General features: G+C 36.4%; 1 protein-coding gene across 2 annotated transcripts; it reads right to left on the bottom strand.

Moving 5' to 3' along the window:
- Window positions 1–4,182: 4,182 nt before the first annotated feature.
- LOC113057453 (gastrula zinc finger protein XlCGF26.1-like) lies at window positions 4,183–18,508 on the bottom strand. Of its 2 annotated transcripts, XM_026224882.1 has the most exons (4): window positions 18,452–18,508; window positions 16,879–16,976; window positions 14,933–15,063; window positions 4,183–7,130 (listed from the first exon to the last, which is right to left on the bottom strand). In XM_026224882.1, the coding sequence occupies exons 3-4, from the start codon at window positions 15,015–15,017 to the stop codon at window positions 5,794–5,796; spliced, it is 1,422 nt and encodes a 473-aa protein (XP_026080667.1). In that variant the 5' UTR covers window positions 15,018–15,063; window positions 16,879–16,976; window positions 18,452–18,508; the 3' UTR covers window positions 4,183–5,793. The 2 variants fall into 2 exon arrangements, with proteins under 2 accessions (XP_026080667.1, XP_026080668.1); XM_026224883.1 differs by lacking the exon at window positions 16,879–16,976.
- Window positions 18,509–20,341: the final 1,833 nt, after the last annotated feature.

A 20,341-nucleotide genomic window follows, 5' to 3' on the forward strand; every position in this document is an offset into this window, starting at 1 on the left:
TGCTGAAAATACAGCTGCACATCACAGACATAAATTACATTTTAAAATATATTCAAACAGAAAAGTTATTTTAAATAGTAAATATATTTCACAATATTGCTACTTTTGCTGTACTTTGGATCAAATAAATGCAGGCTTGGTGAGCAGAAGAGACTTCTTTAAAAATGTTATATATATACTTGAAGTCCAAGTCTAGCCATTTTCTTTAGTCAGGCAGGTCACAAGTCCTTAAATTTGCGAATGGAGTCAGACTCGAGTCCGTCCACCTCTGCCATACAGGCCTGAATGATGGAATGCTGCAGAGATGGTTGTTCTTCCGGAAGGTTTTCCTCTCTCCAAAGAGAAATGCTGGAACGCTGTTAGAGTGACCATCCCCCGATCGCTCAGTTTGGTCGGGTGGCATGCTCTAGGAAGAGTCCTGGTGGTTCCAATCTTCCATTTACAGGTGATGGAGGCCACTGAGCTCATTGGGACCTTCGATGCTTCACCCTTCCTCAGATCTGTGCCTCAATACAATCCTGTCTCAGAGGTCAACAGACAATTCATTGGACTTCATGGTTTGGTTTGTGCTCTGATATGCACGGTTAACTGTGTGACCTTATATATAGACAGGTGTGTGTCTTACCAAATCATGATGCAGAAACATCTCAAGGATGATCAGTGGAAACAGGATGCAACTGAGCTAAATTTTGAGTTTGAGTGGTGTTGTTTTATTTGTGTGCAAAATTTGACATTTGCAAAGTTTAAAAAACAAAAACATCAACAACAAAACCTTCTTTCATGTTTTCATTGTGGGGTATTGTTTGTAGAATTGTGAAGAAAATTATGAATTTAATCAATTTTGGAATAAGGCTGTAACATGCCAAAATGTGGAAAAAGTGTAGCGCTGTGAATACTTTCAACATGCACAGTACAATTTAATCTGTGAAACATGGTGGAAACATTTTATCCTACCCGTCAGATTTTCCTACCAGGGTTAACTGCACATGTGCACATCAATATCGCGTCCTTTTTCTCATGCTAAACAACGATATTTAATCTATTTGCATTAAGGTTAGAGTTAGGGTAGGTGTATTTATTGTTGGTTTTCTGTAACTGAAACCTTTCTAGCTTTAACCGCGAATATAACACATTATTACTGTATTTGCATTACCGTAAGGTATGTTTAGGGTTGTGGTAGGTGTAAAAATAAATAAACCATAATTTTAGAGGTAGAATTTTTCATTGTCGAATTGTTCTACCAACTGTTTTAATGGTAGGTAGCAAAATCTGGCAGGATAGGACAAATCGACAGAACACCAGGACACACCAAACCAAGAGTCGCCCAATGTCAGGCCATTGGTGAGTGTCTGCCAAGCTACTTTTGGTGGTGTGATCAATCTCATTAGGCTCATGTCGGCAGTGTATTGAATTGGCATCGTGAGATTGAGAACTCTGATCGGATGTTAAGTTTAGCAAGCAAGTCTCTGCACAAGAATTAAAGTGAAACTGATGTAAATGATATAGAGAGTAATCGGCTGTAATCTCTGCAGTTGTTTCAAGCTCAGTTTTATTGGTGCAGATACAGCCAACATGAGGTGACAACACCATCGGCTTTCATCGCCACTATTTCTTTGGAACAAGGCTTGATCCGCCCTTTAGGAAGTAAGCCCCGTTCACACCAAGTATCATAACTATAAAGATAACGATAAAGACATAGTTTTAAAAATCTTTCTCAATATTAAAGAATGGCAGAGTCCACACCAAAGTTTTTTTTTATTTTTCAGCTGATGAACAATACAAACACTGATATCCAATCAGAAACAATCCTGCAATAACGAGCTTGAGAATTTAAAGTGGCAGACTAGCGTGTGCTAAACTGACGATATCATTCACTTATGTGGAAGCTAATATCATTATCTTATAGTTATTGTTTCTGACACTAGAGAGCAATGAGATTTCATTACAAAAGGTAATTTAAGGAATTAGATTTACTTAATTATTTAGTAAATCAATGTTATTGCTAATATTAATGTACTTGTTCATTATTGTGTCAGTGTTTTATTTCGCAAGAACAACAAAGTGAAGAAACGTGCTCTGTAGAGCAGTTTGTCCATTTAGGGCTACCATAGAAACATGGTGGTGACTTCCATGTAAGGGGACCTGTGGTGTATGTAGATGGAAATAGCTCAATCTAAGGTAATAAAAACATAACGGTTCATTAAGAAACCTCTGAAAACATATATACATATATTATATTGCATTTCTGTCAATAGATCATTCTAATCATTACATATTGCACCTTTAATGATTAATCATTTATGCTTTTGTAATCCTGTTATGTAATTCTAACTCAAGACATTAAAAACATTTACCTGGGTATTGTTCAACTTAAAAATGAAAAAAATAATGCAATTATTTTTTATATAGTGTTCTTTTATTCATAACTTTTCATTTACAATGAGGAATTTAACAGGAAATGGAAATGTATTCATCTAATACAGGGTTGGGCAATTTCGGTCCTGAAGGGCCACTGTCAAGCAGAGTTTACCCCAAACCTGATGAAACACACCTGCCTGTAGCTTTCTAGTGATCTCGAAGTCAATCGAGTCAGGTCACCTTTATTTATAGTGCTTTTAGTAGAAACTTTACAGTATTAAGTAATGCAAAATGACAATATTAAACACTCAATTTAAGCAGTTAATTATTGAATTCAATGATGTCATCATCCAACTCGTTGTTTAAATAGTATCTGTGCAATCAAGACGACGATATCACTGGAAATAAAGTGTCAAGCCAGCCTCGACAGCGGCAAGGAACCAAAAATCCAACAGTGACAGAATGGAGAAAAAAAGACTTGTTCAGGTGTGTTTGATTAGGGCTGGAGCTAAACTCTGCAGGACAGTGACCTTTATAAGGAAACAGCCAAGTGAACAAAAGTGCATAAGTGTTATAATACATTAATAACAATGAAATGTGCAGTTTATATTATATATATATATATATTATATATATAATTTTTTTTTTTTTATACATGATTTCCTATTATTTTTATTCACAATTTCTAGTATTTGTACAGGCTTTATTTTGTTTAATTTCAATGCAGTAATAATTAAAGGGTTAGTTCTGCCAAAAATGAAAATTAAGCCACAGACTACTCACCCTAGGGGTGTGCGATAAGTATTGTCTGATAATTAATGTGCATCTTGTCAGTAAAGCCGGTTCTCTAATCAGAGGTAAATTCCATCAGGTGCGTGATTTCACATAGAGCAGCTGTTACTACACAGAGCCGTTGTTAACTGAGAAGATGTGCAAATAAACGCTGATAATGAATGTGGATTTACGCAGCTTCTCAGTTTTTATCGCGCACCCTTAACTCACCCTGAAGTCATCCCAGGTGTACTTTCTTCTTTCAGACAAATTCAGTTGGAGTTCAGTTGGAGTGCGGGTGTTGCACTCCATCGGTTCATGAGAAGTTTAATAAAAACCTCATCCATTAAGAAAAAAAGTGTCTCGCTCCGGGGGGTGAACAAAGGCCCCCTGTAGCAAATCGATGCATTTTTGTAAGAAAAATATCCATATTCAAAACATAATAATCACTTTAATCTAGCTTGCACTCACAGTGGTAAACGAAGCAGTTTCGGGGGAATGAGGTCGGCTTTGTGCATGCGCCGCTCAGAAGTAAACGCAGCGGAGAGATCAATACAAAACAAAGGTCACTAATTAGTATTTGTAAAGAATGTCAGAGGATTTTGATATAAGCCAAGAGGAGACTGGTTTTTCTTTGCTAAAGTAAAGAAACTTTGCTCCTGTTCACAAATGTTGGTTTTCGCGAGACTCGGCGCATGCACAGCACTGACCTCCATATGTCACTCACCCGGAACTGCCTTGTTTACAACAGTGAGTGTAAAGTGATTATTATGTTTTGAATATGGATATTTTTCTTACAAAAATGCATCTATTTGCTACAGAAGGCTTTTGTTCACCCCCCGGAGCCGTGTAAGACTTTTTTTTTTTAATGGATGTGCTTTCTATAGCCCCTTTCACACTGCCATTCCGGCAAATACACGGGTAAAGTGTTCTGGCAACTTTGACGTGTAATGTACGAGTTGGAAACGCTAGGCACGTTACACTTTCACTGAAGCAAGCTTACGATCTCGGCGTCAGTGTGGAAAGTGAGGAACTAACTGATCTCTGCTTCATTACAGTTTGCACATATTTTTTTGTCGCGAACGTTGATCTTTCTTCAAAACAGCCGGTAAAAGAGTCGCGCGATGACACTTCGACATGGCATTAGATCTGGCTTTTGTTAACACAGAGCTTGTCCCATGTTGAACCCGGCAATGTTACTAGGTCCCCGACCCGGGTTCAATGCCGGAATCAATCCCAGGACATGGTTGCTTTCACACAGAAGGCGACCCCGCAATGTTCCGGCAATATGCTGGGTCGGACGTGCAGTGTGAAAGGGGCTTATTAAACTTCTCATGGACCGATGAAGTGCAACACCCTCTGAATTGCATCTAACAGCTTGAAATATCAAAGACAATTTTTCATACAGGATTTTTTATATACACCTAGGGTGACTTCAAGGTCATTTATTTAAATTAATTTATTGGGTAATTTTCATTTTTGGGTGAACTAACCATTTAACAATTCTTTGATTTGTTACATGATAGAAATAAAGTTTCTTAAGGGTCAAGATCAAGTTATCTGCATCTCTGTGCTCCATCAAGCCACTCCCATAATAGCGGTCTTCACTCAAATTAATGCACGGCTCAGATTAGCTGTATATCATGTGTGTAAGACTCCAATACAATTTTAGAGTAATTGTTTCATCACTTATAAATATTTAAATCTTAGTATTACTAGAGTCTAGAGTACTAGAGTCTATAGTATTATTGACTAGACAACATTAAATAATATTATTTATTTACTCAGTAGGGCACTCTTGTAATAAAGTAGCAGTGGCTGGAACATATTTTAAGTATCAATTATGCTTAAAAGGATGCAATCTAATCCTGTTTATATGAAATAAGCAGGATTAATTGTACAAATGTATTGCTATGACAGCAACTCTGGGTTGACCTTCAAAGAACAAAATAATCCAAGATCAAGTGAAAATAATCGACAATAAAATCCAGCTAAATCCAAGACACTGAACGATTTTAGCAATCCTATAAGATCATTGCATGTTACACTGTGTGACATGGATCTAATAAACTTGGCTATGATGTGTGTAGACTGTACGATAATGACACCTGTTGACCACAATACGATACGACGCATGTTAATATAGAAAACAAAACAATCAGCTTGATCACAGAAATCACCACGATTGTTTCACATTGCTGTTCTTTTGTCTGGGACAGCTGTTTCAGGCTATAGCAATGTAGGAAGAAGAGCCTCAGGACCAAACTTGCCCATCCCTGATCTACAATTTTTTTGAGGTGTTAAACGGAATCAAAAATAAACCAAACCACATTCCTGTATCCCCCAACACAACACATTTTGCATGTCTTTGAAGGTAATGAGTTGAATCAGGAGTTTGATTAAGAGAGGCATGCAAATGTGCTCTAGGAATGTAGTTGGGAACCAATACTCTTTACAATAAAAATGTATTGTGTACATATACATATTTTCTGGTAACAATTTAAATTGATTAAATATTTAAAAACTCTTTTGCAAAAGAACAAAAATAAAGTCTCAGAATATCTGTATGATTTTTTTTTTTTTAACACTACTCCTAATTCAATTCTCCGGAAGGAATGAGCAGGCGATTTCTGACAATGTTCCACTTTGAAAACCTTTCTATATTCAGAACACAGCAGTTTTATTTTCACATTTAATTTGCATATGACGTTTCAGGTCTTTTGGATACGTGAAACTCTTCTCACACTGAAGACACTTGTATGGCTTCTCTCCGGTGTGAACCCTCATGTGAATGTGAAGGTTTCCTTTAACTGTAAAACCTTTTCCACACTCTTGGCAGGTGAAAGGCTTCTCTCCTGTGTGAACCTTTATGTGATTCTCAAGGTTTGATTTGCTTTTACAAGTCTTTCCACAGAAATAGCACATGAAAGGCTTATCCCCGATGTGAATGACTACATGCTTCTTAAGGAGATTACAATCTGTGAAACTCTTTCCACACTCGTGACATGTTAAACTGTTCTCTCTTAAATGAATCCTGATGTGGTAATTAAGCGTTTCTTTACGTCCAAAACTCTTTCCACACTGGTCACAAATGAATGGCTTCTCACCAGTGTGAATCTTCATGTGAGTATTAAGATTGCCCTTTCGTGAGAAGCCATTCCCACACACTTTGCAGCTGTAAGGGCTCTCTCCAGTGTGAACTCTCACGTGGGAATCGAGAGTTTCTTTACGTCTGAAACTCTTTCCACACTGTTCACACGTGAACGGCTGCTCTCCGGTGTGAATTCTCATGTGAGTCTTAAGATTTCCTTTATGTGAGAAGCTCTTCCCACACAGTTTGCAGGTGAACGGAGTTTCTCCAGTGTGATCTCTCATGTGGGCATTAAGGGTTGCTTTATATTTGAAACATGTTCCACACTGAGCACACATGAATGGCTTCTCTTCATTGTGAATCTTCATGTGATTCTTGTGGCTAACTTTATGAACGAAACGCTTTCCGCAGTGATGGCATGAGTAAGGCTTCTCTCCAGAGTGAACTCTCATGTGAGTATTGAGGTTTTTTTTGAAACGGAAAATCCTTCCACACTGATGACATCTAAAATGGGTCTCTTCCGAGTGGACCCTCTTGTGGGAATTAAGGATTTCCTTACATCTGAATCGCTTTCCACACTGACCACATACAAATGGCTTCTCTCCAGTGTGAATTGTCATGTGAATCTTAAGACTTTCTTTTCGTGAGAAGCTCCTCCCACACAGTTTGCAGGCGAATGGCTTCTCTCCAGTATGACTTCTAATGTGGACTTTAAGGTTTGCTTTTTGAGTGAAACGTTTTCCACATTGTGGGCAGATGAAAGAACATTTCGATTTGGTTATCTTAGTCTTTTTTTGTGAGGAAATATTTTTAGTCTGTATTGATTGTTCTTCGGTCATGAAATTATGTGTCTGGTCTTTCTCTTCCGTTTCATTCAGTTCTTCACTTTCCTCTTTAGGGATCATCAGGTCTAAAATGAAACAAGGCGAACACATTTTTTAGAAATTACATAGACCAAGTTTTCATAACATGAAAACATCAAAACCAACATGAATGCTCAATCCTAAGAACCTCGTCTCAATATTGTTAACAACTCACTTTCTTGACCCAGGAGTCCTTGTTTATTATATGCCAATTCCAAATGTATGTCTAAAATATTAGAAAAACAATGTTGTCTCAACTATGCACAGTTTTGCATAGTTCTGAACAATGTCATTCAGGATTAAGCCCCATCATTTCTCATAAACTGTGTTTATACAAGTTGTTTCTTTTCTAGTGCTATTAGACCTTTTGACAGCAAAGATCACAACACCTGTCATCTATAGCAATTTGTGTGAATTTAGGAGTATGGAGTGCATCAGGGCTCTGTATTAGGCCCACTTATTAAGATTAATTTTTTTAATGACATGGCAATGATTTGGAGTCTTACATTATCTCACAATCTGAGAAAAAAAAAAAAATCATAAAACTTTAAGCAGTAATCAGCAATTAATTTTATATTTATTGCTAAAGATAAGAGGATGTAAGCAGAGTGGAGTGGCAACAATTTTTCCCCGCACTTCAATCATTCAATAATCACTCCGCTCTGGGTTTACCATTTCCCCCTCCTAACTGAATTGATCACAAACACTGCTCTGCCTTCGCTCCATGGCGATATTTGCTAAAGTATTTAAGCATGTTTTTAAATGTCACAAAGTTCTGTTCAGAACTGACTTAAATTAAATGAAAAATAAATACAAAATACTGTAGTTATAGTTTTAACTTGGTTTATTTCAACACTACATTTTTTAAAACACTACACACTATTTTTTGTAATTTAATTTTAAATAAAGCTAACTTTATTCTAGATTCACTGCACACAAACTGAAATATTTCAAGAGTTTTTCTTTTTTTATTCTGATGGTTACAACTTACAGCTTAGTAAAATTAAACAATTAGTATTTTAAAAAAATAGAATATTAGATTTTGAGCTTGATTAGTTTGATTAATATTGAGCATAAATACTTGGTACCTCTTGGGCTAGTTCAGAACATGCAACCACAATTATGGGAAAGACTACTGACTTGAAAGTTGTCCAGAAGAGAATCATCAACACCCGCCAAAAGGAGGGTAAGACACAGAATGTCATTGCTGAAAGGGCTGGCTGTTCACAGAGTGCTGTATCAAAATATATTCATAGACAGCTGAATGGAAGGAAAAAGTGTGGTAGGAAAAGGTGCACAAGCAACAGCCTTAGGAAGATTGTCAGAACTTGGGAGTCAGAAAAAGGGCTACAGCTGTCACATTCATAGAACCAAGCCAGAAGTATTTCACCTGGGGTAAGGAAAAGAAAGTAACTGGACTGTTGCTCTGTGGTCCACAGTCCTCTTTCAGATGAAAGTAAATTTATCATTTCATTTGGAAATCATTTTGGAGCACTTCATGCTTCCATCTGCTGACAAGCTTAATGGAGATGCTGATTTAATTTTGCAGCAGGACATTAGCACCTGCCCACAGACCAAAACCACTTCCAAGTGGTTTGATGACCATGATATTACTGTGCTTGATTGGCCAGCCTAGACTCCATAAAGTTGGTCAGCAGTATACGGCTGCGTTGACCTTGAACGACAGAAAATTGAAACAGGTAAATTTAGCTCAAAGGGAATCATATAAGATTTTAAAGGGAATTTGAACAGAAATACTGCATCACGGCTGATCACTGAGACAGCCAGCGATTCATTGAACAGGCCGTATTACATCAACTCATTAATATCCAAATTAAAGTGAAAACACTTAATTAGCACAGTAACACACAAAACACAAGATACTTCTCTTTTCGATATAAGGCTTTATTAGATAAATCTAAGACATATAAACTACTCTAACTCACTCACACATTCACACAAGTTGCGGGAAGACAGAAAGTTAGGAAAGAATGAGTTTAAGAGACTGAAATTAGTTCAAGAGAATGACAATGTGAAATCCCAAGTTTACAGCAAAACGTGAAATTGCATAGACACGAACAGCCATCAATCACTTAATTAACCCTCGCATTGAGTTCCTCAATGAGGTTAAAATTATATTAGATACATCAGTATAGATTTGAGACTGGAGATAAGTAACTTGGGTAGCCTGTGTAATGGGGTTCCCTTTGTTGTCATTGAAAGGGGGTTTCCCGAGGTTGCTGATTGGCTGGAAGTTCAGTAGTCGTTGAAGTGACGTCTTGAGAAGCCCGTGGTTTCGCGTTGGCTGTAGATGCGGAGTTGTGGGCTGATTGAAGTTGAACGGGCAGACTCAGAGACAGCATTACAAAACAACTCAGAACACGAAACTCTCAAATGGAAAAGAAAAGAAACTAAAGTAAAAGAATAGAAGTGACGTTTGATGAGACTAGGTGGTGTTTCTTCTCATCGTGACGAAATAGCTGCAGACGTGCAGGCCAAATCATGCTGGAACAGCGCTCAAAGAATGCTAAAAGTGATGACTAAAAGCATGACTAATAGCAAAAGGTAAGAAGCAAAAGCTAAAAGCAACATTTGATGGTGTCCTGAGTATATAAACTGGCCTTTTGGCCACACCTCAAATGTTGTCTTGGACAATTAGATATTGTATTTGCTCGGGGTGTCATATATCATATTTCATCTTATCAGCACGTGGTCGGAATTTTCTCGCTCTTGCAGTGTATAATTTTGGAAATGATTCCTAAAACAAGAATATGATACATTATAACAAATATCTGATGGTCAGAAACGTTTCAAGCAAGCAGATTGAAACATACATGCTAAACATGAATATCAATCCTTAAAGGTCCCGTTCTTCATGATCCCATATTTTAAACTTTAGTTAGTGTGTAATGTTGTTGTTAGAGTATAAATAATATCTGTAAAATTGTAAAGCTCAAAGTTCAATGCCAAGCGAGATATTTTATTTAACAGAATTCGCCTACAAAAAAACGACCCGTTTGGACTACACCCCTCTAGTTCCTGCAGTAATGACATCACTAAAACAGTTTTTTGACTAACTTCCGCCCACATGAATACACAAAAAAGGGGGTGTGGCCTTGTTGCGCTCTGACGGAGAAGAGGAAGAGTTGCTTTTGTGTTTGTTGCCAAGTCGTCGAAACGCTGTTATTTTCATCTCTGAGTCCAATCACCTTTGTTTGGGCTTCCCAGGGACGCTGTACTTGTAGATTAATGGTTACAATTTATGTTTAACTCGGTTCCCGAAAATTATAATCCACATGTAAAACTATGAGCAGCACATTTTGCTGAGGACAGCCTCCTCAATCTCAATCAGTTTAATGCCGGATTCGCACAAAGATTATTCTTGAAAGATGGAGAAGTTCCCTCTTTGTCTGGAGAAGGCGTTGTTTATGGACCACAACCGGTAAGTGTATTTTATTATTTAAGTTGGTGAGTTTAACAGTTTCTGTAACTTATTACACAAAGGGTTAATGCTGTTGTGTTGTGCTTTGTTAACTAGATGTTAGGGCTGTGCAAAAAAATTTAATGCGATTTTCATGCGCATCTCTTCTATCACTGTCTATGGTTCAGATTTGCCAGGTTTTCAAAACAAATCCTGCCCCCTTGCTTCTCAAACTAGTCCAATCACGTTTCCAGGAGGGCAGCGTGCACTCAACTGGTGTCGAATCACAACACAGGAACCGCTGGCACAATCAGAACTCGTTACCTATTTCTGAAGGAGGGACTTTATAGAACAAGGAAGTCATCAGCCCGTTTTTATGACAGTGAAAACAGCGGTATACAGATAGGTGAATTGTGTGAAAAATACTGTTTTTTAAACTCGAAACATGAACACGTTATATTGCACACTGTAAACACAATCAAAGCTTCAAAAAGCATGAAAAATGGGACCTTTAAGTTATTTAATAGTTATTAAAAAGGCACACACAATAAGTGATTAGAAAAATTATAGTCAAATGTGTGGGTTACATATTAATGAATATGGAGTTAAACAAACTGATATTCATTCAGAGGTCTTTTTGAGTTCAGTTTGGTGCATCTATAAAAGACAGTTTTTGTGCCATTCTTTCACATAAAGGATATTCTGTGGAGACCAGAGGTTAAAAGGTCCCCTTAGGAATTTCAGTCTTCTAGTCTCCTAGGTGGGGGAATTCTTGTCATCACGATTACTATCATGGGTTTGCATGTGATGGTCAGGCTGTGCATCTCTTTGACTATCAATCTGGATCACTTGCTCCAGATTTGACAATCTCTTCTCCGAATTGAAATTGTCAATAATTGTTCTAGTGGTATTAATGTTGAAAGCTGTTATGTGAAAGAGTTGGTTGGTTAGTGGACTTACTTCTGACTTGTGGCACTAGGAATTGATTTACAACATCCTGTTGCCTTTCTGAGGAATTCGGCTCCTCGTGTTTCAACCATGGTCCTGATCAAATCTTTAATTTGTTTGGTTCGGGTATGATATGCTACAGTGGACCAACACTAGCAGATGACATGGCACCCCAAACCATCACTGATTGTGGAAACTTTACACTGGACCTCATGCAACATGGATTGTGTGCCCCTCCTCTCTTCCTCCAGACTCTGGGTCCCTGATTTCCAAAAGAAATGCAAAATTTCAGAGAACATAACTTTGGACCACTCAGCAGCAGTCCAGTCATTTTTGTCTTTAGCCCAGACGAGACGCTTCTGATGTTGTCTGTTGTTCAAGAGTGTCTTGACACAAGGAATGCGAAGCTGAAACCATGTCTTGCATACGTCTGTGTGTAGTGGTTCTTGAAGCACTGACTCCAGCTGCAGTCCACTCTTTGTGAATCTCCCCCACATTTTTTAATGGGTTTTGTTTCACAGTCCTCTCCAGGGTGCGGTTATCGCTACTGCTTGTACACTTTTCCTTCCCTTTGCCTCTCTATTAATGTGCTTGGACACAGAGCTCTGTGAACAGCAAGCCTATTTTGCAATGACCTTTTGTGTCTTGCCCTCCTTGTGCAAGGTGTCAATGGTCGTCTTTTACACTGTCAAGTCAGCAGTCTTCCCCATGATTGAGTAGCCCACAGAACGAAGGTGTTTCTCAATGTCAAGGAAGGATCCTCAGAAAGCCAGTATTTCGAGGATGCCACGTCATCGACATTCGTCGCGCAGCTTTGCTATCTAAAGTTAGTTCAAAAACTCAAAAATGTCGAACGTTAACGTAGTCAGAGCGTTAATGGTTTTTATTTACGTTACCAAACATTTGTTATAACTGTAGTAAATATAAGTAAAGTTTGACGTTTAAATGCCAGTACAAATTACTACCGTATTGATATTGTAAATAATACAAATACAAATGGTTAACTGAACTGGACCTGTCATTTAACAATTGGTTGCGTCATCGGCATTTCTTTTATAAATAACTAGTTAAGTTGTCCAAAGTAATTTAATGATACCATTCACAGCATTATTCAAACGGACCTTTTCACTGACGTAATGACGCAATTACGTGCACTTGCTAGCCTGTTCCATTCACGTGTTCTCCGAATGCTAAAGAGGAGTCTCACCTAGCCTCTGAAGGAAGTGACTTGGAAGGATCAGTACTACCAAGGAAGTATCCTTGACATTGAGAAACGCTGCTAGACTGAGAGACCATTTAAAGGTATTTGCAGGTGTTTTGAGTTAATTAGCTGATTAGTGTGGCACCAGGTGTCTTCAATATTGAACCTTTTCACAATATTCACATTTTCTGAGATCCTTAATTTGCGATTTTCCATAGTTGTCATTTATTATCATCAAAATTAAAAGAAATAAACATTTGAAATATATCAGTCTCTGTGTAATGAATGAATATAATATACAAGTTTAACTTTTTAATGGAATTAGTGAAATAAATTAACTTTTTGATGATGCGCTAAATTATATGACCAACACACACACACACACACACACACATATATATATATATATATATATATATATATATATATATATATATATATATATATATATATATATATATATATATTAGTGCTGTCAATCGATTAAAAAAAAAAAACTAATTAATCGCACAATTTTTTTAAATTAATCGCGATTAATCGCAATTAAAAGACTGAAACTTTTTGGATATGTAAATGTAAAATGTAAATAATTAATGTAAACTCAAGACAAAGAAACTATTTAAATTCAAAATATGATTGTTTATTGGAATTTTTGTTTAACTTGTAACACAGATTTTCTCATGTAAACAACATACCTGCAATAAACCATCAATATCCTCCAAATTAACTGTTGGCTTGAAAGCCATATTTATTACAGAAATAAAAACACAGGCATGTAAGTACCATTTGAATTTCAAAACAATCAATGCCAATAAAAAACAAAAATGATTTCCATGTTGAATTCTAAGTGGACTGCAAAAAAATTCCAAAGTATAGTCATTGCCAGTGCTTTAAGTGGGCCAGTATGCACCAGTACTCAGTACCACCACTTCCAAACATAGCTCTTGAGCGTACCGCCACCTCTCCGTGCGCACAGAACGTGCTTGTAGCGTACTGGTACGCTCATTTGGACATCTGTTTTAATAGAGGTTTTAATCTTTTACCTGCACTGCCGATTTTCAGAGCGCCCTTCACAATGCAAGCTTCCTAATTCATCCCACCCAGAGCAGAAACTACATTACCCATTCACCCTTAAGTTATACAAGTGAATAGCACATGTGTCGCCTTTCCCACTGTTAAGTGTCAACAACTCAACGTGGCCGGAGAAGGTGTGTGAAACTCGTTGTGAGTTATACTAAAGCAAAATCTTGAGTATTTATTGTCTGATAAACATTAAAAACTGTCTGGGGAGGTTGAGTCGTCCTGCAGCCCCCGCTGGCTGTTCATTGGCTGCAGCATCTTTTTTCTAAGTTCTAAAAAAATACCGTAGACGGCAAGGCACAAATTTAGATATTCATTTATCTAATTAATCTATAGCCTATGCACAAAGACAATATGATCTTTTTGTCCCCTTTTTGTTTTAAAGCTTGATGAAGAGAGAGAGCGCAAGTTGCTGCAGCTGCGAGGAGGACAGTGATGCACGCGCACAGGAGTGATTGACAGTTCGCGGCACTGTGTACAAAAAATACTCCGCTACACAATTATTTCTTTATTTTCGTTTAAGCTTATTAACGTTAGCGTTACAGAAAGTTCTGATTTACGCACTGTTACAGTCATACAGTCATAATGTTTCTTGTGGCAGACTGAAGAGTAATCCGGCAGAGTTTTATACTGAAACTTTCCGTCTAAAAGTCCTTCCTTGGTCTTATCCATATTTCTTTGCACGTTGAACACACATAGGCCACAACTGGAAATAAAAAAAACTGCAACCGCGTTAATTGCGTTATTTTATTTTAACGCGTTAAATATTTCAAATTAATCGAATGCGTTAACGCGCTAATTTTGACAGCACTAATATATATATATGTAAATTTTTTGTAAAAAAATTTTTTTGGGGGGGGGGGGGCAGACGTTATATTAGATTAAGCTTTCTAGAGCACATGTCGATTGCCTGCGTTCGCACATGCTATCAAATGGGGTATACTTTGAATGGCTGCGTGTTTGACTGTACACATATGCTAGCATATGCAAAAAAAAAAAAAAAAAAAAAAAAAAAAAAGGAAATTTTGGCCTTGAGGGCCACTCCATGTTAGCTTAAACTGCTTTAATTAGCCCACTAATTTATATTATATTTATATTCATTAATTCTTGCGACATTCTTCAAAATCATTAATTTCTGTAGAGGTCGACATTTAAGAAGGATAACGTGACTAAGTTCAGTTAAGAGAATGGAAACCAACCTGATTGTGTGTCAGTATCTTCTTGCTTCACACTTAATGCTCCTTCAATGTTCATGTCTTCATTCTCCTCCTTAATAAGTGCCATCTTTATAATATTCACTTGGCTCTCAGTCACTTCACCAGGAATTTTTCTGTTTGAAAACAGTGTCATATTTAAGTTGAGAAATACATAGTCACATACTAACTATTCATGTAAAAGTAAATCTGTTTATTATGGATTCACCGATGTATCAGCCATCAATATTTATTACCCAATTTCTGATTATTTTAAAGATATAAAATAATCAGCATATCAGAAATAGCATGAAAAGGGCCAATACCAATGGTTTATTAATTAACTGCATGGAGACAATGAGTTGCATGTCTGTTGCATAATCCATTTTTTTTTTTTTTCCTCTGGGCAAAATAATAAAATGTTTGCCATTACAAAATAAAAGCTTTTTATGAGTTTGAAACCAGCAAAAACTGTCTTGGCACAGTCTGTGTTCAATGTTACCTCCTCTTCTCAGTGTGATGTTATAGCCTATGTAAAGAATGATGATTTATGTTGAAAATGCAAGTGAAGAAAGCCTAATGTTTACAAAACAAATAATATTTTAGCATCCAGATACATCTTGAATATGTAAACATTTGGATTCACGCAGAATGAGAGAGGTACTGAGGTAGGCTTCAGATTATTATTATTAATAATGATATTTTAATAATAAAATATGACATACAGCCTACTGATTTCGGCGGTTTCTCCTCTCAAAACGCTTATAGTAATAGCGTTTTTTTTTTTAATCATGCCACAAACTTTTTCAAATATCTTGAAATAAATAGGCAGAATTTACAACAATACAATTTCACAATTAATAATCACAATTAATCGCATTATTGTCTGTGATTAATAGCGATTAATTGCATCGTTATGCACAAAACTAATAATGCATTCATTATTATGGCCTACTGCTATATGAACAAAAGTTTAAAAACATTTGGTTTGCTAACACTTTATACAAATAAAGTTCTTTTTACAGCAGTGTTCAATTTACATCGTACAAGTTAAAATATTTATTGTAGCCTAAATCTCAACTGATAACATTAATGTAATTAAATTAAATATAAAACAAGCCAGTTGTCACCGCCAGGACATTAACGTTTTCATTGAATATATTGTATAGTTTGTTATAGAAAAACAAGTTATGCTCATAACATTATAACAGGCACCTTCCTATTAGAGGCCTGCACGATCGCAGGACCCATCACAGCAGAGTTCGGCACGGGACAACACTTGATGGGCGGGTAAAGACTTGTGTGTAAGGGATGCCGCAGAATAACTAGGGTGTGCTCACACTACGCAATCTTAACTTCACGTGCTATCGGAAACTTCCTATTTACAACTTATAAAGTCATGATTACAAGCTAGTTGCATTCATTTCTGTTAAAAATAACAGTGGACAGTGGTATGTGAATGTTAATGCCGGTGAACGTCTTAAGGCTGATTTATACTTCTGCGTCGAGACCTACGCTGTGGCTAAGTGTTCGTTTATTTATACTTCTATGTCATTGTCCGCGTCGATGTCCAGCACACACTCAAAGCATTAGTCTGCAGTGTCCACGGACATGTTTCTGGTGTAACCTGCAGTACCACGACGAAAGCTGAGGAAGAAGCGGCTCGTCAGAGAAGCATTAAAGCTGTGACAGCAGCAAATATATATTAAATCATTAAATCATACAAAAAGGACACAACAACGGAACAGGAGAAGATGGCATTCTTTCCGTCTCCACAAGACTTGTATCACGGCAGATCAACACTGTCACAGACAACAAGTGATGAATAATGCTGTTTAGTATAATAAATGATAAAACACTTGTTCTTTGCTTTTCTTTTCTTATATATAAGCAGGTGTAACATTAAAATATATTAAAGTGCACATAAACACACACAGAAGTCAAGTACATACAGAAGGAGGGGTTCTTGCAGACCAATCACAGCGCTTGCTGTCTGCGTAGAACTGAGGCGCTGTTACATTCCTGGAGAGGTGCTACGCCGTCGCATGTACTGCACACAAACTACAGCATAGTTTTGATGCCGAAGTATAAATCAACCTTTAAACTCAATCAATTCACTAAACAGAAGTTAAAGTAAAAACAGAATGATGGAGCTTTTGGCATCTGCAGTAATGATGCTTCTGCATGCATGTTTCACGTGGATTACATAATCTGAGAATATCTGTTTTCTATCTGAATTGGTTCATTTGAAAGAAACATTTCTCTGTAGATTTTTAATGTCTTTAAGGCAAAGGTATACAAAGAGTTTCACGTTAATCAAAAATGTATCAAAATCATGTTTAATTAATTAAAATCATGAAACAAACTGTTTAACATCAATTTATTAAATGTTTAACAAAAATTACGTTTAGGGCCCTAATAAATGTTATGTTTTATTGTTACCAAATTTTGTTTTAGCATGTGTAATTATTTGAAAGCTTAAAAAGTTTCATTTATTCTTACAATAGCTTATTATATTGTAAGAAATATTGTATGATTATAAATTAAAAATATGGTTTTAATGATTTCAGTAGTAGTAGTATCAGTCACATTCTACTGAACAATAGCAATGTATTTCAGCCCGCAATGCCTTCAAATTAAACTGAACCTTTCATCAAAGAAGTCCTAAAACTAAAACAGTACCAGTTCTTGTCTTAGGACAACTCTAATTTAACTTTTTTGATCCACTTGAAATGTTGATACATATGTATATATATATAATAAACAGATTGTTAAAGTGGAACTATTAAATCTATTCTTATATTAATAAATACAGATGCCAAAAATAGTTGTTAAACACAGCTTTGTTTATGTTCCATACTCAAACCAGAATTACAATTTATTTCAGAATTGTTATAATGTGGTTTTATAAGCAGCTATTGTTTTTAATTATCATAATAATTAGCCAATTAATATAATAATATTATACTGAACCCTCTATAATAATAATGATAATAGAAGCACAGTGTGCCCATATCTCTATTTATAGCTAATAACGAGTGAGATCACACATATTTTGACACCTGAATTGGGTTTATTGTTAACATCAGTATAAAGACAACTAGTATGTGTAGGATCTGACAGCTGGTTTGTAATAGTTGTCATACACGTGTTTTGTTTTTGTGACATGCACATTGACCAGAGGGTGTCGTCAGCGTACAGTGATGGGAACGCTTCGAAACAGTGAATTAAGGGATTTAATAATAAAAGAAAATATTAATTCTATTGAGTCGAGTGTTTTTCGTTTCTCCCGTCAGAGGCCGAGTTCGTGTTTACGACAAACTGAAATGAAACGAAACGCAATGTTTCTGCTAAGTTACTCGCGGATGCTCACAAAATACCATCATAAATATTAAATAAAGCATTGCGATGATACATTTGAACATCCGATAATGAATAACTACTTTTCTTTTTTGCAATGTTACAACTCCTTAACGATTTAAATTAATTTAAACACTTTAAATGCATTATGAGCTTAAAACAAACCTTTCTTCAGTCCAAACACAGACGCATCACACGGCGCATCCTTATGACGCAACGTCGCCAAACCAAATTAAAAGTCTTGTTCACACGCTAAAATCTAAAATTGCAGAAGTGCAAATATATATATGTGTGTGTGTGTGTGTGTGTGTGTGTGTGTGTGTGTACTTGTCTACCTATCCAACAGGGGACCATGGTGTCGTTACACACTCACCAACAGGGGACCTCAGACATGCGCGTAATTTGCAGGGGGGTTACGGGGGTCATGACCCCCCCAAAAATCAGATCCAACTAATATAACCCCCTTAATATCATAACATCATTCAGATTAAAATAATATGAAACATTCAGAATGAATACTTTTGTAATTTTGTTCGTTTTCTTTATTAATTTCATTTGCCAGCAAGAAAGATAGTATCATATTTTAAATAATCTGTAGTGTAAATTAGCATGTTACCTTTTACACAAGAAAATTATTCATATGCCGCGAGTTTAACCCCCCCAATGGTAGACCCAAAGTTACGCCCTTGACCTCAGAGCTAAGAGGGGACATTTTTCAGGTCCCCTGTTAGACATGCCTTAAATCATGCTAAAATCAACTGAAAAAGCCCCTGGTGAAGTTTTTTTAATTTTGACCAAGTGGGGACCTGGACGTGTGTGTGTGTTTAAACTCATTCTCAGCAGCGCCCCTGTAGGCCGGGGCAGGAACTGTAAGGGCAAATTCACACACGTCGTTCACACTCCTCTATTGTCTGAATGCCTGCTGTTCCAGAGAGAGTCTGAGGCTCTGAGAGGAGATTGAACACAAACCATTCTTTTAAACTCCTAAACTCTTCTAAACTCTTAAAACATTCATATTCTCAAACATCCAGGAGGACCACATTACAGTGAGGCAAAATAGTGTCTGAATTATTACCATTATTATTTCACTCTAATGCTAAAAAAAAGTTTAATTTTATATTTTTTACCCCAAAATGTTTTAACAGTGTATGTTGAATGTCAAGAACTGGTATTTTATTGTTATCATCAACATTGCCATTGCATGCACAGATATTGAGAATGTGAAATATTGTTAAATGTAAGGTCAGCCAATCAGGCGTCACACTTCACCATCTAACAGGGGACCAGTGTGCTTTTTTTTAATGCAACAATCAATATATAATTTTGAAAAACTGACATATTATAACCAAAAATTCCTCATAAAGTAGACTACCAGTAAATTTGATAAAAATTATTCTGACAATAGACCTGACCATTTTTTGCTTAAGTGCTATCTGATATTATCAAGATGAATTTGTTCTGACAGGTTAAATCTGAGTTCTTGTCATCTTTTATTACCATTATCTAAACTATAGCAAATAAACTGTGATAGTGTGTGAAATGTTCAAGGTGTCTGAATAAATGTAGTTTTTACTGTATACATACACAATATACGTATATGTACTTATAATACTGACACATTGAGAAGTGTCAGTATAGTTAGTTTGTTAGTACAGGGGACCAGTGTGCTTTAGTCTAGAGAAAACACTATTATATGCACAGACCTGTTGCTGTGTACGTTTAGCATGTACAGTTTAGCCTGTGTGGAATTGTTTTTATTATTTGACTTTTTTTTTTGTTCAACACAAACAAAAATGACCCTCATTGTCCGATAAGAAACATCAAAAGAGGATTCGTTGTAGAGTGTCTGACAAAATTAATGTCTTGTAATCTATAATGTATGTTCAGAGCACAGCCGAGTGATCCCGCGATCATTAAATCGAAACATGTACGCGTATTTAAAAGGGATTTTAATACCCCGCATTTTGAGAGTGTCTCCCTGATGCTCGCAAGTTAGGCTTGATAACATATCTAGACTGTTATTAGTATGTAGGCTATAACAGGTTTTGTAGTTGT

The sequence above is a fragment of the Carassius auratus genome, chromosome 38 (assembly GCF_003368295.1).
Source record: "Carassius auratus strain Wakin chromosome 38, ASM336829v1, whole genome shotgun sequence".
Taxonomy (NCBI): Eukaryota; Metazoa; Chordata; class Actinopteri; order Cypriniformes; family Cyprinidae; genus Carassius; species Carassius auratus.